Raw genomic sequence first — 27,213 nt, forward strand, 5'->3', positions numbered from 1 at the left:
AGCAATGCTAACAGTGCCTCCAACCCCTAGCTCTTGGGCATGCTGAGAGCTGTTATTATGGGTACAAGATGAGAATGTGGACCAGAGAAAAGGAAATAAAATCACAGCTCAATAGAAGACAAACAGATAAGTCAACTGGGCATGTGCGAGGCCAGCAAAGACAATAAATCCCTCTTAGGAAAGCAACTTTGTAAGAGTGCAGTTCTGGCCACTCTATAGCAGAGGCTACAAGTCATTTACATAATAGGAGAGCCTCGGGAGGACAGTAGAGCTATTTAATTTGGTTAGGCTAATAGTTTTCCATCCATTTACAGTGTAATGGAACCTCTCTCGTGTGCCTCTTAAATAGGAACACTTTGGCAGGGTGCCACAGGGCACATAAAACAGGGTGGTCTTCTCAGTGTGTCAGTTCTACTCAACCATTTAGAGGGGAAAAGTTAATTAATTTACAGATTAGGGCATTATTTTCCATTAAAACCAATGCAGCCATATTATAGACTAGAAAATGCAAAGTTTACATCCAATTTTAAGATAAAGTATGCAACTAAAACAGGACTGGAGCCAAGGGCTAAGGGATTAAATACCCCCCTACACATTTCCATCAGCCCCCTGTGAAGCCAACCTAATAAAAATAATTTTTTTGATATGGATAATTGATTCTCAGTTCCATGTAAAGTGTAAATAAAAGACAAATCCCCAGAAGCATTCGTTTCGACAGCATTGCCACTCGAATATCCCAGCTTTTTAGAAATTCTTGAGCTGTGGTTAGATGCATGAAAATTCTGGGCCACTTGGCACTCCCTCATAGAGCAGCCCTGGGGCCCATGCTGGCCACCCTCTGTGTTTAAGAGTAAGAACTCTCTTGGAATACTTTGAACTGGCTGCTCTTTTCTAAGATGGGCCATGCGAGGTTTTCTCTATGCTCCCTTCTTGTCATAGGCACTGCATCTGAGCCCTGGCTGTCCTGTGTCCACATCCCATTTGCCCAGTCTCAGAGTGCTGCGTGGCAGGCAGACACACTCATGTTCTTTGTGCTTTGTGTTCCTGAAACAGGATCTGGACCAGGTTCAGCTCCATCTGGAAGAGGTGAGGTTCTTCGATGTGTTTGGCTTCAGTGAAGCAGCAGGAGCGTGGCAGTGCTTCATGTGCAACAACCCTGAGAGAGCAACCGGTGAGAGACTCCTCCCTCCCCCGGCTGCTAAGAACCACATGTGCCCCTGGGGTTGCCAGGGTTGCAGGAACCCCACCCTGGTTGGCTTTATTCTTGCATAAACATCCTAAGTTGGAATAATGCATAGAGGTGTACCTGACTGCCTCTGCTTTGTGCTGACAAAGGTATCTCACCAAAGTGAGAGTGAGGAAAAGGGAAGATGTTGGAACAGAGAGAAACATAAACCAGAAATTAACAAGAAAACAATGCCCACATCTATATGGCTATCAAGAAAGTGATACTGGCCATCTTACCCCAATAACATTCTTCATTTCAACCCCAGTGACCCTGAGGGTTAGAGAAAAACAAACATCCTGTCAAGAACCCCAAAGAAATGAGACCACACTTAATTGAGTGAGTGGTTTCACAGACCTCCTCATCTCCCTTAACATTTTTGCTTGATGATTGAGCTGGGTGAAAAATGAGACACTTAAATAGCAAGGAATTATTTGAGAAATAATTTCATATCTGGTTATTTACCCTTCACCTTCCTTTATGCTGCACAAGGAACTTGGTCTACTGACTTGCCTAAAAATAATCATTGTTAGTCAATATGTGCCAAGCCCTATGCTAAACGTGTCAAGTATCTCATTTAACCCTCACAATAATCTCATAAGGCTAGTACTAATATTATCTCCATTTTACTGATGGGGCTACTGAGGCACAGAGGGATTTGGGAACTCCCTGAGGTCACACAGGTAATAAGTTAACAGTGGCTGGATTGAACCCAGTCTGACCCCAGAGCCCATGCTCTTAACCATTTCTCCATGCTGTCTCCTGGTTACACTTGCCCCAATTTAACCAGTGGGCATAGGTTGATAAAAAGTCTAATCTTCACAGAGTTACGCTGCCCTTGGGAATGGAATATTTTACCTTCAATGTGATAGAGTTCTCAGCATTGACACGGCTCAGGAACTGAAGTGTAGACCAAGAGAATGGTGTTGAAACACTGCTGGACACAAACCACATTGTTGATGAGCCATCCTCTAGAGAGCTGTTGGTCATACCATCTGTACCCATTCCTTGAATTGGGATTTTGCGCATCTTAAAGATCATCCGTTGTGGCAAGTCTGTCCTCTTTCTCAGCCAAGAAGTTGAGACTGAATTGAAAAAGAAGTGTTTATTTTGGCCAGATGGAAATTTGAGGGGCTCACACAGAGGCACCAAATAGAATGTATTACCCCACAGAGACAGTATGGGTGGGAGAAACTGGCAGTTAAGACGGCAGCCTTCATGAGGCACAGATTGTTGGCTGATTACAGACTGAGATTGTATTGATGCCAGAGTGAACACACTGATTTTTAAAAAGTTAATTTGAGCAAAGAAAGAATTGATGAATTGAATGTCCCCATTATGAAACTTTCTAATTAGACCTTATTTCACCTGTGAAAAAGAGAGCATAAAAGAAACCTTATTTGAGATCATGGTGAAGTAAGGGACTTATCTGAGGTTGTTCTGAGGGGCCCTTAAGAATTTCATTCCAAGTAAGCTGAGTCCTTAGTTCAATAAACATTAAATCATATCTGACCAAGGGAGGCTCAGGAAAGGGGCTGCAAGTTAGAACCACAAAGTGTTCCTTTTATATATGTTTTCTCAAATTCACTGCCATGACTTAAAAGGAACATTTTTCACATTCACCCATTCTTATTTGTGTTTCTCACAGTTAAATATAGACTGAGAACATATACCAATAAAAATTCAAACAAGGCCAAATATTTTACAGCAGAACATATTGAATCAAAATGTTTGGCACCTAAAACTTTTAGATTTCTTTGCTTATCTCCTTTTGCTTTATGAAAGGAAATTTGGGTCTGAGAGAAATCCTATTTTAAATTACTATTTTCACCAAAAACTCCCTGGAAAGTTTTTATAGGTTGATCTAGTTTTCTTATTTTTATATAGCATAGAAATTATATATTTAATCCAAGTAAAAGGCCTGACATAATACTGCTGACATATATTGATCATAGGAATGATATTTGCATTTGTATTCTGCTTCAATTATAAGTTTAAAGGTGATCAAGACATAAGAATAAATATTTTGTTTTTTGTTTATGCACAGGCAACATAGAACTTGCATCCCATTTTTCATTTATGAAGTGCGTGTTTGCTGTGTTGCTTGAATGTCTTCAACAGGCTAAACCTTGAGATAAAACATGAAAAATGTATAATATCTCTGCTCTGAAAGGGTTCATAATCCAGTTAGGGCAAGACACATATAGAAAAATCTAGCATACTTCCTTGTTTTTAGCATACAGTAAATACCTGTTGGTTGAGTCAATGAATGAATAATATTTAGAAATAGAAAAGTCAAATACAACTTGAATATTAAAATGTTCCAGGTCTATTGTGATTATGTGTTAATAATATAAAATATATCACTGTATCATACCCAGTGCATTTTGAGTCTGGTAAATGGAGATTGGCGCTTTTATGCTCATTGAGAGAAGTCATGTGTTCATCAGAGTCTACTTCCCTGATTGTCTGAGCTCCCAGGGTACCGTGCCTAAGTCCTGTTCCTGTTCTGGTTTGGTTAGCACTCCTGCAGGGCCCAGATGCCCTGTCAGCCTCAAGGAGGAAGGGATCTAAAGAAAGAGAATTGGAGTCTAAGACAAAAGGCTGAAGAAGTTGCATTTGGTTTTTTCTTTTTAAAGTCTTGGCAAAAGGTACCTTGTCCTCAAATATTCATTGTTCCCATATTTTTTTAATGTGCCTCCACAAATGGGGAACAAAACATGAGACAACTAGAAAATTTCAGTTAGACTTCTAGGAAGGACACCCTGAAATATAAATCCTTCTTAATAATGTATAGACTGAACTATGGGACTTCAGAAATTGACAACAGATCAACTGGCTTCCATGGTCACTTTAAGGACATTCCCTTCCCTGAGTAGAGGTCATATCACCCCATCAACTCCCAGTCATCTTCCCTTCAGCTCCACCATCAGCACACAGAAATTCACACAAGTTTACTGTTTTGGTATTCAACAAAATATATATTTTATCCAGTTGGATGTGAAGTCAGAGGAAACTAAATGCTAGAATAGCTTAAAGGTCCTAAAATTATAATTGCTAGCATTTATCATGCTAAGTATGTGCTTTGTCTTACATCCATTTTTCTCACCATTACTGAATCTGTTTTTCAGATTAAGACACTGAAACAGAGGGAGGTCAAGTACTTTTTCTAAGGTCACACAGCTACTAAGTAGTACAACTAGCATTTTAATCCAGGTCAATTCTTGAGCCTGAAATTTCAATCTCTAGGGCAAATCCAAGTTAAAGGCATGGAATATTGAAAATTGCAAGAACAATTATTTCATAATATTATAATATATTGGAAAGATCAAGGAGTGAGCCACCTCTCTGATGACTTAATCCTCTCAAACACAAGCAAGGGGTTGTTATGGGAATGTTCAGGACTCATGTCCTGATTACACATAGGACATGGTTACATAGAAGCTATTTCCAATTCCTTCAATTGCTGATTCAGTTTCTGATCATCATTTTATAAAAGCACAGAGTAGAAGGTTAGAAAGTTCCTGAAATAACTCAAAAATCCTCAGAGACTTGCCTGTTAGTGTGTATTGTCAATCCCATCAACCCCACATGAATGAGAGAATAGAGATTGAGCAAACAGATCGAACAGAACAGAATCTATTTCTGGAAAACCAAACAAATCCCACTATCAGTCGTCCTCGTGTCCTGGAACTGCTAGTGCCTGTTAACAGTAAGAGTTAGTCAGCTGGACTGTCCTAGGACACATCTGGCTGCCTATTCAGTCACATTCTTTTAAAGGAAGAGGAGGAACTAAATCATCACTTCCACTCTTGTTTCTTGAGACACATGAGATGCCTTTGTTCTTACATCCTACAGAAAGCAACTCAGGGACGTCCTGGTCTTGGCACTTGGATCTTTGGCACTTGTAGATCTGAGCACTTGCCTAGGTCTTAGTCACTGGATATTTGGACACTGAATGTGATTGTCCGTAGGAGGTCTCCTTAGGCTATAAAAGAGAATGAAAAAAATTTTTTCAGATAGCCCTCAACCATCGATCATGATTCCTCTTTAGAACTTGATTTCAAATGTTTGTGCTGTAAGAACATGCTGTCCATTATATCACATGGGGGCAAATACAGATGATTTCAAAATGCTATTAGGATGAGAATGGGGCTTCCCTGGTGACTCAGAGGTTAAAGCATCTGCCTCCAATGTGGGAGACCTGGGTTCGATCCCTGAGTCAGGAAGATCCCCTGGAGAAGGAAATGGCAACTCGCTCCAGTATTCTTGCCTGGAGAATCCCATGGACAGAGGAGCCTGGTAGGCTACGGTCCACGGGGTTGCAAAGAGTCGGACACGACTGAGTGACTTCACCTTCACCTTATTCAGATGAGAAGGGCCTGTCAACAGATTTTCTCCAGACACTATATGCTGGTGCCAGCAGGGTGGCTCTCCTTTGCCGAACGCCTTCAGCCTAGGCTAGATGGCTTTCCACTCCAGATGCCAACATGAAAATGGGCTAAATGAGGTCATCTCTGAGGACTCAGCTAGTAGGATGTAAATAGCCTTGCGGGTCCATTAACATGAAAATTTTCCATTTAATTTTAGTGCCAACTTTCGCAGAACTTTATGGGTGACATAAGAAAACCCACTTTGGATTTATACAGTGGCTGGGTTTGTCTTACGATGCCTTTCCTCCTACAACGTGTGGGCATGTTGTCTTCCATGTTAAACATAGTTGGAGAGCCAAAACCAGTGCAGTGGTTGGGCAGGGTAACTTCACATCTTCACACATATATACTGTTAATGCCCCAGTAGGTAAAATTGAACCCCAGCCTATTTTTTAAAGATACTTTGAATTACATAATGACAAAACAAATACCTACTCAGCACCTCAGATAAGTTACTATCCTTATCCTGAAATCATTTCCCTTTCCACTCTTCCCATGTGCCTGTTCTGTGACTCTCTGTTAAGCTTTTCCCACACTCACATTCTCTCTCTCTCTTTCACACATAGACACACACATACGTACATATGTGCATACACATTGGCAAACATGGACAAATCACCCCGACAGAATAAACTCCCTCCTCTCTGTCCTTTTGTTCTCTGCCCACACCTTCTATAGTGCTCATGGTGTGTTGCCATCAGTCTCCTCCACTAGACAGTAAACTACAGGAGGAAGAACCATACATTATTATTCTTTGTATGCCCTCCCCAGTATCTGGTACTTGTTTAACAAGTACTTAGCATATAAATGGATGATGGAATAATTCATGGATCGTGTAACGAATGCCAATAGGAGAAATAAGATTTGTTTTGAAAAATAACTTTAAAATCTAACTCTTTCTCAAAAATAAAAAAATAACAGCTTATTAAACTGAAACCATGAAATAGCAACTTTTGTAAAGTAAGTGTTAATGAGAAGAAATGTTGCTCTGTACAAAACTTCAACACCATGTGGATACCCAATTTTAATATTTGACCAAAAGGTTTCAATGCACACATATACACAGACTTCATAGCAAACTTGCTAATAACCTGTGAGCCTCTATGGAACATAAGCTAAGTAGCCTAATACCCTTCAGGGGTTAATTTCTATTTTTCAACCAGCGTCACTGTCAATCTTTCTGCCTTTCCAAATTGGGTCAACAACAATCTTATCTTGATAGAGTGAAAGTATACTTGCAGCAAAGCATGAGTCACCCTGTGGTTTTCCAGAAACAAATCATCAGGCATTGAAATGTGTCTTTTTATACTAAGAGAATAAGCTGAGTCAAGCCAAAATACCAAGGAGAAGCATGCTTTATTTTTTATGTGTGGATATTAGTATCCTTTTCTCCATTTACTTTATTTTTTAATATAAATGTATTTATTTTAATTGGAGGCTAATTACTTTACAATATTGTATTGGTTTTGCCATACATCAACATGAATCTGCCACGGGTGTACACGTGTTCCCTATCCTGAACCCCCCTCCCTCCGCCCTCCCCGTACCATCCCTCTGGGTTGTCTCAGTGCACCAGCCCCAAGCATCCAGTATCATGCCTCAAACCTGGACTGGCGATTCATTTCATATATGATATTATACATGTTTCAGTGCCATTCTCCCAAATCATCCCACTCTCTCCCTCTCCCACAAAGTCCAAAAGACTGTTCTATACATCTGTGTCTCTTTTGCTGTCTTGCATTCAGGGTTATCATTACCATCTTTCTAAATTCCATATATATGCGTTAGTATACTGTATTGGTGTTTTTCTTTCTGGCTTACTTCACTCTGTATAATAGGCTCCATTTTCATCCACCTCATTAGAACTGATTCAAATGTGTTCTTTTTAATGGCTGAGTAGTACTCCATTGTGTATATGTACCACAGCTTTCTTATCCATTCATCTGCTGAAGCATGATTTAAAAAGGCAGACCAGAGTGAATATATCAGTCCCTATCACTATACAGATTTACAGTGACATTGATTTAAAGAATTTTTACATAGTTTTTAAAATTAAAGCACTTAAGATCTCTTAAAAGAGCTCTTCTTCCTCCACCTTAAACTCCCATGGGCTCTTAAACACCTTCAAGTGGCATAATGTCTCCTTTCTCTTCACCTGTTGCCTCTTGCCTCTCACTTCCTCTTTAAAGCCAGAAGAGTTGTCACTGTTCACCCTGTGTTTCCTTGCCTCCTGCTCCTCTTGACTCAACCCTTTCTATCTGGCCTCTCCTCCCATTATTTCTATGGTCATCCAGGTCATGCAGATTCCAGGACTGGATATGTTTCAGTCCTTCTGTCACTTGCCTTTAGCAGTGTACAATTCTGGTGGCCAGTTCCTCCTTCCTCAAACATTTCTGCCTTTACCTTCTGTGACACAGCATTCTTCAGTGTCCCTCCTACTCTAGACACTCCTTCTCAACCTCCTTTCTGGGCCCATCTTCCTCTATCCAGCTATTCATTACCAGTGCACACTTTTTCCCATCACCATAACTTTCTCCCTAGTCAGTCTCCACGGGTCTGTGGCTTTAGTAACTACTTCTGTGACAAAACTCTCAAATGTGTATCTGCCCTTCTCTGCTTGACTCATCCTGATTCATAATTCAAAGACATCTCAAACTCAGTTTATTTAAATTAAAACTCATAAACGTCCCACCCTTCCCCCTTAAAAAAAAAAAAAAACCCACCTGACTTTCTTTCAGCATTCCCCACTTCAGTAATTATAATATCACTCATTCTGAGGCATCAGCCAAACACCCAATTCCCTCTCCCCACCCCTATCCAGCCTGTTGCCCAGTATTTGGATTTCCCTTCTCAGGTGCTTTTAACTCTGTCCATCTCCCTTCATTGCACTACCATCACCTCTTGCCTAAAATGATGGCAGTAGCCTCCTGACAACTACTTGGACCTTCCAACCCCCTTCCCACACTATTGCCAGAATGACCTCTTCAAAGCACAAATCCTGGCACCACTCTCTGTATAAAAACTTACAATGCCAAAGCAATCTTGAGAAAGAAGAATGGAACTGGAGGAATCAACTTGCCTGACTTCAGGCTCTACTACAAAGCCACAGTCATCAAAACAGTATGGTACTGACACAAAGACAGACATATAGATCAATGGAACAAAATAGAAAGCCCAGAGATAAATCCACACACATATGGACACCTTATCTTTGACAAAGGAGGCAAGAATATACAATGGAGTAAAGACAATCTCTTTAACAAGTGGTGCTGGGAAAACTGGTCAACCACTTGTAAAAGAATGAAACTAGATCACTTTCTAACACCGCACACAAGAATAAACTCAAAATGGATTAAAGATCTAAATGTAAGACCAGAAACTATAAAACTCATAGAGGAGAACATAGGCAAAACACTCTCAGACATAAATCACAGCAGGATCCTCTATGATCCACCTCCCAGAATTCTGGAAATAAAAGCAAAAATAAACAAATGGGATCAATGGAGTATTACTCAGCTGTTAAAAAGAATACATTTGACTCAGTTCTGATGAGATGGATGAAACTGGAGCCGATTATACAGAGTGAAGTAAGCCAGAAAGAAAAACACCGATACAGTATACTAACACATATATATGGAATTTAGAAAGATGGCAATGATGACTCTGTATGCAAGACAGGAAAAAAGACACAGCTGTGTATAACGGACTTTTGGACTCAGAGGGAGAGGGAGAGGGTGGGATGATTTTGGAGAATGGCATTCTATCATGTATACTATCATGTAAGAATTGAATCGCCAGTCTATGTCTGACGCAGGATACAGCATGCTTGGGGTTGGTGCATGGGGATGACCCACTGAGATGTTATGGGGAGGGAGATGGGAGGGGGGTTCATGTTTGGGAACACATGTAAGAATTAAAGATTTTAAAATTTTAAAAAAAAAAGTTAAAAAAAAATTAAATTAAATTAAAAGCTTCTGCACAACAAAGGAAAATATAAGCAAGGTGAAAAGACAGCCTTCTGAATGGGAGAAAATAATAGCAAATGAAGCAACTGACAAACAACTAATCTCAAAAATATACAAGCAACTCCTGCAGCTCAATTCCAGAAAAATAAATGACCCAATCAAAAAATGGGCCAAAGAACTAAATAGACATTTCTCCAAAGAAGACATACGGATGGCTAACAAACACATGAAAAGATGCTCAACATCACTCATTATCAGAGAAATGCAAATCAAAACCACAATGAGGTACCACTTCACACCAGTCAGAATGGCTGCGATCCAAAAATCTGCAAGCAATAAATGCTGGAGAGGGTGTGGAGAAAAGGGAACCCTCCTACACTGTTGGTGGGAATGCAAACTAGTACAGCCACTATGGAGAACAGTGTGGAGATTCCTTAAAAAATTGCAAATAGAACTACCTTATGATCCAGCAATCCCACTGCTGGGCATACACACCGAGGAAACCAGAATTGAAAGAGACACATGTACCCCAATGTTCATCGCAGCACTGTTTATAATAGCCAGGACATGGAAACAACCTAGATGTCCATCAGCAGATGAATGGATAAGAAAGCAGTGGTACATATACACAATGGAGTATTACTCAGCCATTAAAAAGAATTCATTTGAATCAGTTCTGATGAGATGGATGAAACTGGAGCCGATTATACAGAGTGAAGTAAGCCAGAAAGAAAAACACCAATACAGTATACTAACACATATATATGGAATTTAGAAAGATGGCAATGACGACCCTGTATGCAAGACAGGAAAAAAGACACAGCTGTGTATAACGGACTTTTGGACTCAGAGGGAGAGGGAGAGGGTGGGATGATTTTGGAGAATGGCATTCTATCATGTATACTATCATGTAAGAATTGAATCGCCAGTCTGTCTGACGCAGGATACAGCATGCTTGGGGTTGGTGCATGGGGATGACCCACTGAGATGTTATGGGGAGGGAGGTGGGAGGGGGGTTCATGTTTGGGAACACATGTAAGAATTAAAGATTTTAAAATTTAAAAAAAAAAAAAAGAAAGAAATGGACATGGTTGCCTCTGAAGAACAGGACTTAGTGAGGGGGAGGGAGAAAGGGACATGGAACGGCACATTTTGTTATGTCATATTTGACTTTCAAAACTATTTGCACATATTACTCTGACAAAAATAAAATTGAACTGAAAAATAAAAAATAAAAAAAATTAAAAAAAGAAAAAAAAAAAAAACTTACAATGGCTTCCCACAGCTCTTAAAGACCAAACTCCACATCCAGCACCTGACAGCCTCCCATGCAATGCCCTCTCCTAGCCTCTTCAGCCTTATCTTGTCCCCAGTGCCTCTCCATTCTGGCCAGAAAGACCTCCTTTCAGTTTCTTATACTCCCCACACTTCTTCCTGCCCATGACTTTTGGATCTTTTGTTCTCCTGCTAGGAGCACCCTTTCTCCCCTCATCACCTAGTTAATGTAGATATTAACGTTCCCATTACAACTCAGATTCACTGCCTTAGGGAAGCTTTCTGTAACCTGACTAATGCTAAGGTCCTCAAAGTATTTCAGACCTCTCCTTGTAATACTTGTTATACCCGTCATCTTGTTTTTTGTCATTGTTAGTGTTTTTGTTTGGTTGATTTTGCCTTGATTGTCTGACTAGTGTCTGTTTCCTCTAGTAAACAAGTTCTGTGGAGGGAGCCCCCCTCCTCAGCCCCTAGCACACAATAGTGAAAGTGAAAGTCACTCAGTCACATCCAACTCTTCGTGACCCCATGGGCTGTCCACGGAATTCTCTAGGCCAGAATACTGGAGTGGGTAGCCTTTCCTTTCTCCAGGGGATCTTCCCAACCCAGGAATCCAACCCATGTCTCCCACATTGCAGGCAGATTCTTTACCATATGAGCCACAAGGGAAGCCCAAAAATACTGGAGTGGGTAGCCTATGCTATAGATAGTCAATAAATATTTGCCAAATAAGCAAATGACCAATTTTGTATCTTCACAGAAAATTTTTAGTAAAATTTTTCTTAGGCAAGTGGTGACAAAAACCAAATTAATGAATTCACAATAATTCATTTTAAGAGAAAAAAGGGATTCATATGAAGGCATTTTCAGTGTATCTTTGTGCCAAGTATATTCTTTGTTTAAGCAGTATTTTCTTAAATAAGTTCTTCTCAAAAGTACTATGAGAGATAATTTTATTTAACAGAGAGTGGGATATCCTGTGTGTATGTATATATATCAGATACAGTGTTATAGTGGATATGTTACAGGTAAAACTTCCAATGCAGACATTGTAAAACTTCTATTTATTGCCAAAAGGTTTGAGGCCAAATGTTCAACCACAACAGATAGAGTTTGTGTTAAATAATTCTACAAAAACAGTATAGACACTCCTTAGAATGCTCTTAAACAACCAAGAATGTCCATGCATACAGGTGGGACAATGGCTAACACATATGCAACTTGTGGCAGTCTTCCCTGGTGGCTCAGCAGTAAAGAATCTGCCTGCAGTCCAAGAGACACAGGAGACGCGTGTTTGACCCCTGGGTTGGGAAGATTCCCTGAAGAAAGGCAACCCACTCCAGTATTCTTGCCTAGAGAATCCCATGGACAGAGGAACCTGGTGGGCTACAGTCCATGGGGTCGCAGAATCAGACACAACTGAAGCAACTGAGCATGCATGCATGCAACTTGTGCAGCTCAAACAAGAAGACTCTCCTTATCACAGAGCCGGTACAGGTATGAAAGTGAAAGTGTTAGTCACTCAATCATGTCCAGCTGAGTGACCCTATAGACTGTAGCCCGCTAGGCTGCTCTATCCATGGGATTCTCCAGGCAAGAAAACTGGAGTGGGTAGCCATTCCCTTCTCCAGGGGATCTTCCTGACCCAGGGATCGAAGCCAGGTCTCCTGGATTGCAGGCAAATGCTTTACTGTCTGAGCCACCAGGGAAGCCCCGATATAAGTATGTCACATCTATTTTCCCCCAGCTTTCCTCACAGCTCTACAATGTCCAGGCAGTGCAGGAAAGCACTCAACCTTTAAAACCATCTAACATCCTGCAGTCAGATGTCAGCAATACGTATCCATGAGATCAAAGAAGTGAGTTGACAGCATGGGACCAACATGGGAAGAGTGTATGGAGCCCTTTTTTATTTAATGTTCAAGAATAAGATTGAGCAGTTCTCTCCATTCATTTCTACCACCCCTGATCTTTTCCCATTGGTCCCTGTCAGTCATTACTGGGCAAGTGTGGGCCAGTATTATTTGGTAGGTTCCCATAAGGGACCCAAAGGTGACCATACTTTACTTCTCAGAGCTATTGAATAGGGTACCCTCTTGGCAGGTGGCCTTAGAATTTTTGTTTCACTGATGAACAATAAATAAGCCAAATTCCACAAACATTGATTCTGAGCATTTTTTCCCTGTAACTCTATTAACCTAAATCAAGGACATGCATATGATCTTTTTTTAACTCAAAAAAATTGATTAATTTTTAATTGAAGGATAATTATTTTACAGTATTGTGTTGGTTTCTAGCAAACATCAACATGAATCAGCCATAGGTTTACCCATGTCCCCTCCCACTTGAACATTCCTCCCCCTCCCTTCGCATCCCACCCCTCTAAGTTGTTACAGAGCCCCAGTTTGAGTTCCCCAAGTCATATGGCAAATTCCCATTGGCTACCTATTTTACATATGGTAATGTATGTGTCCACGTTGCTCTCTCCATACGTCCCGCCTTCTCCTTGCCCCTCCTCCCTAGCCATGTCCATAAGTCTATTATTCTCTGTGTCTGTGTCTCCATTGCTCCTCTGCAAGTAGGTTCTTTCTAGATTCCATATATATGTGTTAGTATACGACATTTGTTTTTCTCTTTCTGACTTACTTCACCATATGATCTTATACTGCTATCCTATTCTTTAATTTTATGGAAAGTTCATAACAATTTTTTTCCCACTATTGGTTTTGCCATTTTACTATTTTGGATATTGTATGGCCTATTACTGTCATCTACCAGGAAGCTACTATCATTTCTTAGAAGTTCTTGAGCCATGTTAGAATCAGCTGGGGATGCTGTTAAAATGCAGAGTCCCTCACCCTACCCTAAGATTATGAGTTCAATAGGTTCAGGGTGGTGCCTTGGAATTTGCATTTTAATAAGCCAGCACGGAATTCTGATATAGGTGTTCCTCAGCACACAGGTTGGGAAACACTGCTCTACGAGTTTATAAAATAGTAGTTCTAAAAGGCTTTTTTTTTAGAACAATATTTCAGCAGTTGATAGAGAAGCCTAGAAAGCAGACTACATTTTGATGGGTATGAAATTACTGAGAAAGGAAGTCATTTGGCACTCATGAAAGTGCCCTCAAACGGCTGCTGGCAAATTGAGTTTGCCGGCCTGTTTTTAGACCCCACACATCTTGTGGGATGTTACAGAATCGATGCTGGATTATGCCTCCTTGTTTATTCACTACTGGTAAGGAAATATGGGCCTCTAAACACTGCCTGGGTAGTCATATGAAATATGCCATTCGTTACGATCCTTAGTGATTTCAGAAACCACAGACACTCAGGCTACTGAATGTGGCTCCTAGGGCCTCCTCACTTAGTGCTTCTGCCCCTGTTTAAGTGTACCCTCTAATCAGAGCTGGGTTTATTAGACCTGGCACACACACAAGAAAATCACTAAAACCATAAAAGGGAATTGGAATAAACTTGAGACTCTCAATACATGGAAAGAAATTCCCCACAGACTGTATAGGAGTTGTAATTCTCAGAAGCAGTCAATTCAAGGGAAATTTTTTTAAAAAAAAAGACATACTTTTTCTCAGTTCTTATTTTAAAACTAAATATTTAAGATTTACATATTTCTTCAAGATTATGCCTTCTTTTGAAGGTATTTGTCTTTAATAATCAGGAAAAATATATGAGAATTCAAATATCACAAATTAAATTTGTGACAGTCTTAATTTGTGCATAATGCAATACTTTGAAGACAAAAGTTGCATGAGCCAGAAGCACACAGTATAAAGAACTTCTGGGTGTGGATAGTAGTCAGTACAATGTGAATAGCAGTTAATGGCGGTGGGACTGTCAGCATCTACTGTCATAAGAATAAGCAGAAAGCCTGGGATAAAAGGGAGCAACCACTAATGACGTGGAAAAGATTCCCAATGCAGCCCAATCCGTTACTGGATTAGCTTGAAAATGGCCATTGTGATGAACAAATGGGTCTGTTACCCAAAATTAGAAGAGTTCACCTCCTTTGGGGACTCTTTGAATTGCTTGTCACACCTCTAGTTCAAAGCCTGCACTCCTTGAACTCTTAAAGTGTTTATTGTCTTACTCTGAATTCTCTTACCATGCCTAATGCTTTAATACAGTATAGATTCATTACATCCTTAATTGGAGGGAAGGAGATAGGTTTTATCTTCAGGCCACTAGGATATGGTATTTATAAAAAACCAACTGTTCATCGTTACAGTCAGAGAAGATGATGACCATGATAATGATGATAATAACTACTATTTGTTGACATCGTATTAGATAGCAGGACTTAGTTAAGCAAGGCTACTGTTAACTTTTACAGCATTTTGTGTGCCTTTATTTATGGTGGTTGATGTCCACTTGGGGGGTGTATGACTTAAATAGTAAAATTTCAGTTGAATTTCAACCCCTACACCCCCCTTAGCTGAGTGCTCTTAGGCAGTGAACAACCTGCTCGGTGGCCCTGTTGTTAAGCATGACATCTCCGGAGAAGAGGAAACTGAAGCTCGGTGAGGCTAAATAACTTGCACAAGACCAGTCAGCCATTAAGTTGCAATGTCTGGGCTTCAGCTAAGATCTGATTCCAAAGTCATTGCCCTTACCCCATCAACTCTCAGCCTAGACCAGAGAAAATCTTTGGTACAGCCCTATATGATTTATTATAGCAAGGAGAAAACATGGCATCCAACACACTATGTTTAACTCAATCATAATTGGCTAAAGTCTGTACCAGGTGAAGCAGTTGGTAAAGAATCTGCCTGCCAGTGCAGCAGGCACAAGAGACACGGTTTGATCGCTGAGTTGGGAAGATCCCCTGGAGCAGGAAATGGCAACCCACCCCAGTATTCTTGGCTGAAAACTCCCATGGACAGAGAAGCTTGGCAGGCTACAGTCCATGGGGTTGCAAAGAGTCAGACACAACTGAGCATACACACACACACACACACATACAAGGATACAGTCACAATTGCAATAAACCTTAAAGCAAGGTGGAGACCTTAAATTACTAAACTCTTGTGCTCTTGAGTTGTATGACTACAGAAATTCTTATTTTTCATTATGTTCATTACAAAGCATTGGCTTTCACTTTGCATGATGTCCAGGGATCTTTAGGACTGGTCTCTCCTTGAATCTCACCCCTCATCTCTTGCTTTCCGATCCTACCAGGTTCCCATCACTAAGAATAAGTGATAGTTTCTAGAATGCATTGCATGCCCACTCTGTCAGCCTCAGCCCTTTGCAGGTTATTTCTTTTTTCAGAATATTCCTCTTCATTTCACCTTCATCACTACCATTTGTCCTTCAGAATTCAGCTCAGACACACATACTCCAGGAAGCTTTCCTGCTTCCTATCCCCAGTGTAGAATAGGTGCCTCTCCAGAGTGTTCCATTCTCCTTACCTCTGGCTTTCAGTTACATTCTGGCAGGAGATCAGAGGGAGGGAGCAGAGTGAGGTCTGCTTATTTATTCCCGACTCCCTCCCTGCTTGGTCCCTGCAGGTTGACCATGTCGTCCATCCACAGCTCTCATCAGGCAGTGCTTTGCATACACCCCCTAAATGTTCTCTTCAACTTCCTCTTCAGCCAGAGGGGTGTTGTGGCCCCTCCTGGCTCCTGGCCCCAGAGCACTAAGGTGCCTTTCCTACACCGTGCCCACATCTGTGTAAATAGTCCCTTTATTAAGTCCCTTCAGTTGCCGAGCTTGAGGTGCCCCTGTTTCCTACTGTGACCATGCCTCATCCACAGCTGATCCCATCTGGTGTCCAGAAGGCTTCCTGCCTGTGCCGGCTGGACCTTCACAGGCTCTGGGCCCCTGATTAGTCCTTAAGAAAAACAAGATCTTTAATGATGGGGATTCAGAAGAACTTTCAAATAAAGTCCAATATGACCTCCCCTATGATTATCTGATACCCAGTCTCTTTCCTGGATCTTACACCAAAAAAATCTTCAATTGCCTACAGGCACTCCACCCCCACCCTGCTGCCACCTTCAGCTCATGACTTTGACCAAAGTGATTGCTTTACAAACGTGCTTCTGAGTTCATTGATTCTTCCAGCTTCTTTAGGTTTTTTATTTTCATACATTTCCCCTTACATGTCATTCTTGTTACCCCAGTCCTTCTCTGCACTCCTCCCACGAGTTCCTCTCTCCCTTCTTCAGCAGGGACCCAGCCCTCATGTCACTCTCTCCCAGCTAGAAGTAGAATTTTCTTTCTTTGAGTTCTGTAATGCTTGCCTTCTATATCCCAAACTCTACACTGAGTTGTCAAATTTGTAAAATGCTTTATCTCACCACAAGATGATAAACTCAAGCTCTCTCTGAGCTGGGCTTCGTGACCCCCTCTCAGATCCAAATGCAGTGCTTACATGTGCAGTGCTTACATGTGAGATGATTGGGTATGGCTGATAAATCAATAGAGAAATATTCCTTATTGCTTTAAGGTATCTGTGCCTGACGTGATTCACCAACTTCTCGTTGAGGAAGACTACCATTTTCAACTTTCATCTTTTATCAACATAAATGTTGTCAAGTCTTGGTCCACAAAAGGAATACAATGAATATATAACCATTTGTATTAGCATTCTCAGATTTTTAAGTTGATAAACATGGAATGGGTTCCAATTACACTAGATAATTCAGTTTAATATTTCATAAACTGAATTATTTTTGGTTTATTTCATAAACAAATATTCCATAAACTGAATAATTTTCAACTAACTGATAATTTATAAAGGAACAGTTGCTGGTTGGTAGAGAATGTCTTTTAGCCAAACTGTGATGCTTTGAATGAAATAATGTGTTAATTGGCACTTGAGAAAATATTTCAATATCCTGTATGCATTACATGCAAGCAAGATAGTTTTAAGCACATGATCATTTCCTCATAGTCTCATTTAACATGTTATTTTTCAAGTGGAATATGATCATCCTTAGAAAGAATTAGTTTCCCATTTTGACCATGAAGAGACAGCAATATCATGTGAGAATTATTGCTCACCAGGATGATGACAATAGACCTATTAAAAGAACGCATGGCCAGTAACACACTTATGCCAGACATAATTATTTTTTTAATATAAATTTATTTATTTTAAATGGAGATTAATTACTTCACAATATTGTATTGGTTGATTTGGGAGAATGGCATTGAGGCATAATTATTTTTAAAACCTTTTTTTAGAATCTAGGATAGCCACTGGGGGAAAAAAATAGTTTTTCTCTTTTTTTGCCTTTTGAAACTATTTTTAAATTAATCCTATAGGTACAAATAGCCTGACTTTTAAGAATTACCTGAAGTTGACTCTGATTCCTAAATTAAGGTCCTAACATGCGGCTAGTTTAAAGTGCTGCTGAGATTTCCTTCCTAAAAAATCTTTTCCATGGACTTTTCCCTGGGATCCACTTTCACTGGAAGTGAAAATCTACAATGAAGTCTTCTTTGCTCAGCAGCATTTCTCTATCAGTCTTCATCCTTTCATTTTCCAGTAAGCTTATCATTTTCTCTGGAGTCTCTCACAATCATTGTGAACATGTGGGTCTGTGGGTATGTTATCCTAGCCACTTCATGTCTCAAACAGTTCCTTCGACTATTTTGGTCACATACACTTCAAGTGAAGCATTTGCACCTGCCTTGAGATTTTGATCTACATTGAGAAGTTCTTGTAGCTAATTCCCAGTGTCAGATTCAGAAGGAGCCATGTGCTTAAATATGACCTAAATCCCAGCCCTCTAGGACCAGTAGCACTTGGGGAAGATGCGGTGTCCCAAGAGCTTTACCTGCTGCATAAAGGAAGCAAGAACGGTGTTTATGGAAAATTTAAATTTGCAAAGAGCATACTCCCTTTTCGGAGAAGGCAATGGCATCCCACTCCAGTACTCTTGCCTGGCAAAGCCCATGGACGGAGGAGCCTGGTAGGCTGCAGTCCACGGGGTCGCTAAGAGTCAGGCACGACTGAGCGACTTCACTTTCGCTTTTCACTTTCATGCATTGGAGAAGGAAATGGCAACCCACTCCAGTATTCTTGCCTGGAGAATCCAAGCGACAGAGGAGCCTAGTGGGCTGCCATCTATGGGGTCGCACAGAGTCGGACACGACTGAAGCAACTTAGCAGCAGCATACTCCCTTTAAGAAAGCTCTTGATAGATGATTGCTAGCAGAACACAGATCATTTTGTTAACATTGATTGTCAATGATTCTTGAGCAATTGCTTTGCATACTCTCCTCTATGCCCAGTACTAGCCACAATGGGGCACTAGAAAATGGGAGGTATTTCTCATCATTGAAACCTCAGATCAAATGCCACCTCGAATGTGCAAGCTCTTTCCTGACCACTTACATGCATGTGCACCAACCCCAAGTCACTCTCTCCATCATAAACTATCACTATCTAACAATATATTTCATATATTGTTCCTGTTACTAGCCTTAATTTGGGATTGACAATGGAAGATCCAATTGACTAGTCATCAGACAAGAAGGGGGAAAAGCCAGATTAACATTAATAGAATTTGTTTGTAAAAACTATATATTTTATTATTTTTTCCCCTGACAGTGCTGTCATGATGGACAAATACCCCATCTGAACTAGTTATTTAACCTACACTAGAAAAGAGAAATGATGGATGGGAAGTACAGGTTGTGTTCATAAGTTCAAAGAGCTACTGTCCACATTTAACAGTGATTAACAAAGTTCATTACTTTCAAGGTGCTATGAATATCAAACATCAATGTAAATAAATAAATATTGTCATACACCTCAGAAATCAGATTCTTTTACATGAATTGGAAGAGTGAATCTTGCATAGTTTGTAAGACAAATGAAATTCTTCAGTTCAACATATAAACTTCTGACATCATAATCGTCTTCTGTGGTTCTGTGTTATCATACATACTCTACTTCAGTGTGAAATGAATCTATTAATTCAACAAAAATTTACACACTTCATACTGGGTATGCCTGATGTAACAATAGTGAACAAAGCAAAGATCCTGACCTCACTGAGCTTTCAGTTGAATGGTAAAGAAAGACATTAATCAGGTAAATTCCAATAATCACCTTTGAATGATGATATCTGAGAAAAGAAACATGCCAGATGCTCTGAGAGTATATGGCAGACAAAGTCAGCTGGGTCTGGGTTTGGGAGAAGTCTCCCAGAGGAAGCAACATTTTGAGCTGAAATATGAAATAATTAGTTTTTAACTAGGTGAAGATTTACCTATGAAGAGTGGAGGTAGAGTGTGTGTTCCAGGGAGTGGAAAAATCGTGTGCAAAAGAGTGGGGTAAGTTTGTTTTTGCAGCTGTTAAGGATTCAGGAAAACACATATTTGCACTACACTGACTTTTGCTGGCAAATAGCTAAATATACTTGGTTTGTGATTGTTTATAAAACTATATTTCTAAACGTTTGTGTGAACAAAATACCATGAAACAAAGGAGTTAGGAAGAACAATGCTGAGTATCTGGATGAACCTTAAAAAACAGCTAAGCAAATGCTCTTTTCGTGAACTATATTCCTTTTGTAAATCTCAATGAGGGCTTTCAACACTTTCCCATTATCATACCTAAACTATGCATTCTTTTAGGGACAAAGGGGGAAAGCTTAACCAAATTCATAATTTTTTAGCCACTTTCCAAGTATACTTATTGCATCTGGTTCACTGTACAATTCTGACTTTTGATCACTTGCCAAATGAATAATGAAAAATAAATGGCTTGATTGTTCTGTTACCTTCAACAGTTATAAATCAAGATGGCCAGCCCCTCATAGAAGGAAAACTTAAAGAGAAGCAAGTCAGATGGAAGTTCATCAAAAGGTGGAAAACCCGTTATTTTACACTGGCTGGAAATCAACTTCTGTTTCAAAAAGGAAAGTCTGTAAGTTCCTCTTCCATCTTCTACACTTGTGTTTTTAAAGCCTTGATCTTTGCCAACCTGATAGGCATTTTGTCTGGAGTAAAATGGCCAATAATTTTTCCTTCTCCATTTTACAGTTTTACAGTGTCATTTTATTATACATACCTTTTTGACTGTCTGTTCTGTTCATTCCTACATAAGTTGGTTCACTGTCCTCAGTTTATTATGCAAGGGTTTTTTATTACCATAAGTTTTAGAAGATGAACCACAGAAGGTCTACCCAGGAATCTTGACTTGAACACCATGCATTCTGTTTCTTTGTGGATCACCTACATAAATATGTGGCTTTGACTCTGACTTCTTTTATGACTGACTATATTTGGACATGGGGACCTGAGGAAGGGGAATAGTAGGCAGGGAAGAAGGAAAGAAGGCTGATTTATTTTAAGTACTTTTTATGTAGTCAACCAAACTCAGTTTTGTTTGGGGAAAATATTACTATCTTTCATTTAATATTCAGTTAATGGATAGAACAGAATTCTGAAAGAATTAATATTCATTTAATATAATTTTCAATCTGAAGTAGGATGCTCAGTAAATATCTGTATTCTGAATTTTCAGTGAGAAACTTGTGAAATAATATTATATTGCAATCAATAATGCCAAGTTATCCCTTTCTTTCCAAATCACATTTATTTATCATTAAACTCTTCTCACTCAAGATCAGGGAGCATGAAATCTTGATGTACTTCTTGGCTATTTTGAGATATAATAATAATAACTTCTCGGTGCTTACCATGTGCCACAGTGGATTACCTCTCACAATCTTCAGAACAATTCTTTGAGATCAGCACTGTTGTTATTGCCATTTTATAGATGGGGAAACTGAGGCACAAAGAGACTGATGGGCTTGTCTGAGGATAGAGCCAGTAAGGTGAGAAAGGGTAAAATTGGAGTTAGACTCAGGCAATGTGACACCAAAGCGTGTTCTTAAATGAGTACACTGTCAAGCTTCCCGTGTACATCTAAGATACAGGGTCAGTAGCAGATCGAAGTGTGTCTGGATTAACTGATGAGAGTGTTAAATTACTAAACAATTACATTTCACTAAGAGCACATGCACTACATCTTTAGGGTGCTCATTACCAAATTTGTTTGAACTTCTCAACAGAAATCAAATATGGTGTATCTGTATTATGATGAATTCTGATCAGTGTTTTTTTAGTTAATAAAGCTTCACATTAACTTTTTAAATGAAAAAGAATATTATGATGGTACCTATTTTGAACTCATGTTACTTTCTTCATCTGTGTGTTTTATAAAATATACAGATGGACTTTCCTGTGGCTAAAGATCTTTTTGAATGAGAAATGTAATGGTGTGTTCAATTTGGAAAGTTATTGGAGGTTTAAGGAAACTTTTTTTTAGCATAGGTTCACATTGAAGCATTTTTAAAGTGTTTAAAATGACCATTTGAACTTCCTATCTTTGTTAAAGAAATCAGAATAGAAGTTAAGATGTAGTGATTTTTCCGACCCCTTGGGACAGAGTAGAGTTAGTGCATAAGAGTGTTTTTCCTGAACTCAAATACTGACCTTTATACTTCTTGATTCAGAGCTCTTTAATAAAATTTAGAGAATAAGCTATTTTATGATTGGCTAACTTATTTGGCATCTTTATCAGGAGACAATGATTTGACATTCCAGAAGTCTGACAGACCATTTGGCTCAAATATTAGGAAATACTATAATATAGGATAGCTGCTGCTGCTACTGCTGCTAAGTCGCTTCAGTCCTGTCCGACTCCTAGTGACCCCATGGACTGCAGCCCACCAGGCTCCCCTACCCCTGGAATTCTCCAGGCAAGAACACTGAAGTGGGTTGCCATTTCCTTCTCCAATGCATAAAAGTGAAAAGTGAAAGTGAAGTCGCTCAGTCCTGTCCGATCTCCTAGTGACCCCATGGACTGCAGCCCACCAGGCTCCTCCGTCCATGGGATTTGCCAGGCAAGAGTACTGGAGTGGGGTACCTTTGCCTTCTCCAATACAGCAAAGAGACCACACCAAAACCCCTCTCATCCTTCAGGACACTGTAACCTTGCAGTGGCCAGCAATCCAGCTGCAGCTTCAGCCACATCATAGAGGGCCTTTCTTGTAAATGAGGGAAATGTGCATTTTAAAGTCAGAACTAAAAGCTTATAGTGTTATTTTTCACTTTTGCCTTCTAAGGTCTTCATCTCCACCAAACAGCTAGGTAATGGTTTCCTTTGATTTCTTGTCTGTTTCTGTCTTAATTGATTTACTGTCCACTGGTAACCTTTTTTTTCCTTGTTCACTTCCTACATGTATCAATTTTCTACTATAATCTGATTTAAAATACATAATTTTATTACTGTCAGATACTTACTATAAACCAAATTAAACTAACAAAGTATTGCTATTATCTTATAGAGATATCTTCACTTTTCATTCTGTATATCCCCTAAAAAAATTTTGAAAAATCTGCCTAACACCTTGTAGCATTTTAATTTACATTAATACTTTTATCATAAGTTTAAACAGTTGCACAATAGTGTTATTTTTCAATAGAAAAAATACTTTCTATTGAATTATAAATATTGTCACTTTAAAATTTAAAAATCACATCTCTCCTTTAAATGTTCAGTTCAGTTCAGTCACTCAGTTGTATCCGAACTTTAAATGTAACCAATAGAATAAAAAATACCATTGCAATTTGACACCTAACACCATCCATTTAAAAAAATACACAAATTAGCTCTTCTTTAATTGATGTGTTCAGGTTGTTTCTTTGAAATCATAGTTTTATTCCACCATTCCCATAGGATTTTATCCTGATCACCCTATCATTTTCAACTGCAGTAAAACTATGTATATATATTTAAATTTAGTGATTTTAATTTGTGACCATCAGTCTCAAACTGTTAAGATCTCTTATTAACTTTCAAAAATATGTTACTTATGAAAAGCTATGAGTATAATATTTAATGTAATAAATAGTTATTAAACATTAAAAATTAAATGCTTTTTAATGCTTGGTTGAAGGACACTTCCCTTACATCAGTATTTTTTTTTAATTGACGTATAGTTGACATACAATGTTGTGTTAATTACTGCTGTACAGCAAAGTGATTCAGTTATACATTTATTTTATACATATATATTTACCTTCTTTTTAAATATTCTTTTTCTACAGTGTTTTATCATAGGATATTGAAGATAGTCCTCTGTGCTATACAGTAGGACCTTGTTCTTTATCTGTTCTACATCTGTTAATCCCAACCTCCCCCTCCATCCCTCCACTAACCCTTCCCCTTTGGCAGTCATAGGTCTGTTCTCTATGTCTAGAAGTCTGCTTCTGTTTTGTGAATATTAGATTCCACATATAAGTGATATCATATGGTATATATCTTTCTATTTCAGACTTACTTCCCTTAGTATGATAATCTCTAGTTGCATCCATGTTGCAGCAAATGGCATTATTTTGTTCTCTTTTATGGCTGAGTAGTATTCCACTGTATATACGTAACATATCTTCTTTACCCATTCATCTGTTGATGGGCATTTACATTGTTTCCTTGGCTATCTTGGCTACTGTGAATAGTGCTGCTATGAACAAAGGCGTGCATGTATGTTTTTGTGTTATAGTTTTGACCAGATATACCCCCAAGAGTGAGATTGCTGAGTCATATGACAATTCTGTTTTTGTTTTCTGAGGCACATCCATACTGTTTTCCACAGTGGCTGCACCAAATTACATTCCTACCTACAGGGCAGGAGGGTTCCCTTTACTCCACACCCTCTCCAGCTTTTCTTATCTGTAGACATTTTAAGGATGGCCATTCTGACTGGTGTGAGGTGGTACCTTATTGTAGCTTTGATTTGCTGTTTTTTAATAATTAACAGTGTCGAGCATCTTTTCATGTGCCTAGTGGCCATCTGTATGTCTTCTTTGAAGAAATGTTTTTTGTCCATTTTTCACGTGGATTGTTTGTTTTGTTGTTGTTGAGTTGTATGAGCTATATGTACATTTTGGAGATTAAACCCTTGTCGGTTACATCATTTGCAAATATTTTCTCCCATCCTGTAACTTGTCTTTTCATTTTGTTTATGATTTGCTTTGCAAAAGCTTGAAAGTTTAATTAGGTCATATTTGATTTACTTTTGTTTTAATTTCTATTGCCTTGGGAGATTGACCTAAGAAAATATCGGTACAACTTATGTCAGAGAATGCTTTGCCTATGATCTCTTCTAGGAGTTTTGTGGTGTCCTGTCTTATGTTTAAGTCTTTAATCCATTTTATTTTTATGCATAGTGAGAGGGTGTGTTCTAACTTCATTGATTTACATGCAGCTGTCCAACTTTCCTAGCACCACTTGCTGAAGAGACTATCTGTTTCCCATCATATATTCTTGCCTCCTTTGTTGAAGATTAATTGACTGAGATGTGTGGGTTTATTTCTGGGCTCTGTTCTTCTAACATCAGTATTTTGAATTGCTCTTTTTGTTTGATGCTCCTGAGATTTTTCCAAGGTGGACAATACACCATAGAAAGTTTGGGATGAATGAAAAAGATGTTTTTCCATTGCAAAGTGAAAAAATGGTGATTATGAATGGGCAGGTAGGGAAAGGAGGGTTGGCAAGATTCTCAAACACAGGTGCATTCTCCAGTAGACAAAATGGACTCAGGGATGTTAAAGATCTGAAATTGCTTTAAATAAGTATCTGATTCCTTAAAAATTATTCATGCTAGCCCAGCATGACAACTCTGGTGTTAAAGAGATTCTTAAGTATCCTTTAATGCAAAGAAAATGTGACATCATTAAATATTCCTTCCCTTAATGTTTATGGACAAATCATGCTTCCAAAGATTGAGAAAGTTTCAAAAACAGTTTAATCTACTTAAACATTGGAGCCCTGTTTATTCAATTAACACCTCTTTCTCAGAGGTAACACAAAGAAAAATTCAATTTCAGGCCTCTAAAATTATCTCAAATTCTGAGTTAATAGTACCCCAAATTGTACAGCTTCATTTTGCTCTATTAATACAGTGTTAATATCAATAGAAAATGGCATAAAGTCAAAGAAATATGAATCAAACATTTTCCCCAGTCCCACCGTATAACCATGTAATACTTTTCTATAAATTGGCTATTTTGTTCTAGCTTAAGATAGTACAACAAAAAACTAGCTGCTCACTTCTTCAGTTGTTTTGATGGCTATTCAAGGCCTTAGGACCCAAAATAACAAAGGTCTCAAGTCACATGAAGTGAACAGATTCTGATCCTCTTGGAAAATTCTCCAGGAGCCAGAGATCTTTCTATACTCTGGAAGCCAGCTCATGTTCTTTCCTTCCCATGCATTTCAGAAAGATGATCCTGATGACTCCCCAATAGAACTCAGCAAAGTACAGAGTGTGAAAGCTGTGGCCAAGAAACGCAGAGATCGCTCTCTCCCTCGGGCTTTCGAAATTTTCACAGACAATAAAACCTATGTTTTCAAGGCCAAGAATGAGAAGAATGCAGAAGAGTGGCTCCAGTGCATCAATGTGGCAGTTGCCCAAGCAAAAGAGAGGGAAAGTAGAGAAGTAACCACATATCTCTAGGGATTTGCAAGCCAATCTCATACCAGTTGTATACAACGGGCATGGCACTATCATTGCCAATGTCAAGAAAAAGAAATAAATTCACCAAGTCATGCTATCTTTTACTAAACACCAATGGAAAAGTTTTCTCCAGGAAGCAAGACTAAAAGTGGCAGGATCCTGGTACATTTCAGATCCATATGGCATTGGCATTAACTCCAGAACAGCTTTGTGAGGCATATAAGAAAAGGAGTTATGAATGATATGGAGCCAGAAAGGGGAGAGAAGGGATCTAGAAACTTCTGTACCTATGGCATTGTACATTATAAGAAAACAACTTTAAAAGATACCTGAACTGCCTGTCCTAAGGAAAGATTAGGCAATTCTGATGAAAAGTAGTCAATAGTATTAAAAGGAAAAAACGTACAAGGAAAAGGCAAATTGGTGAACACTGAAGAAACCATGCAACTTACTTACAGACATATAATTACATTTATCCTCTCCTAATGCAAAGGAGGCTAACACTTGGTAAAATGGTTCTCAAATTAAGCCAATTGTGTAATTAAATGTCTGCCCTTCATAACTCCTTATCTGATTATTCCTTTTACGTTCATATATGATCTAAAGTTTAGTTACTTGGCTATATCTCCTGCCAAGGCAGCAAGTGTAAGCTAGGATTAAACACAGAAGACCATTTTCCCCATCTTCAAAATGCATGCCATTTCTGTTAAAATTTGAGATTTTAAAGTTCTATACTTTCTTTCTTTTCATTCAATATTTTAATATCTCAAAATTATAAACATGTATTTGTTTTTGCCATTACCCATAATTTAA

General features: G+C 39.0%; 1 protein-coding gene across 2 annotated transcripts in view; it reads left to right on the forward strand.

The window, feature by feature from the left end:
* Positions 1 to 26,925, forward strand: part of VEPH1 (ventricular zone expressed PH domain containing 1) — a 263,127-nt gene extending 236,202 nt beyond the window's left edge. For both annotated transcript variants that reach the window (XM_068981170.1, XM_068981177.1), the window contains 3 exons: positions 1,054 to 1,171; positions 20,665 to 20,801; positions 26,164 to 26,925. In XM_068981170.1, the coding sequence (XP_068837271.1) occupies positions 1,054 to 1,171; positions 20,665 to 20,801; positions 26,164 to 26,400 (492 nt within the window). In that variant the 3' untranslated portion in view covers positions 26,401 to 26,925. The remainder of the gene's footprint in view (positions 1 to 1,053; positions 1,172 to 20,664; positions 20,802 to 26,163) is intronic.
* The last annotated feature ends 288 nt before the right edge of the window (positions 26,926 to 27,213 follow it).

Source organism: Capricornis sumatraensis, chromosome 1 (assembly GCF_032405125.1).
Source record: "Capricornis sumatraensis isolate serow.1 chromosome 1, serow.2, whole genome shotgun sequence".
NCBI lineage: Eukaryota > Metazoa > Chordata > Mammalia > Artiodactyla > Bovidae > Capricornis > Capricornis sumatraensis.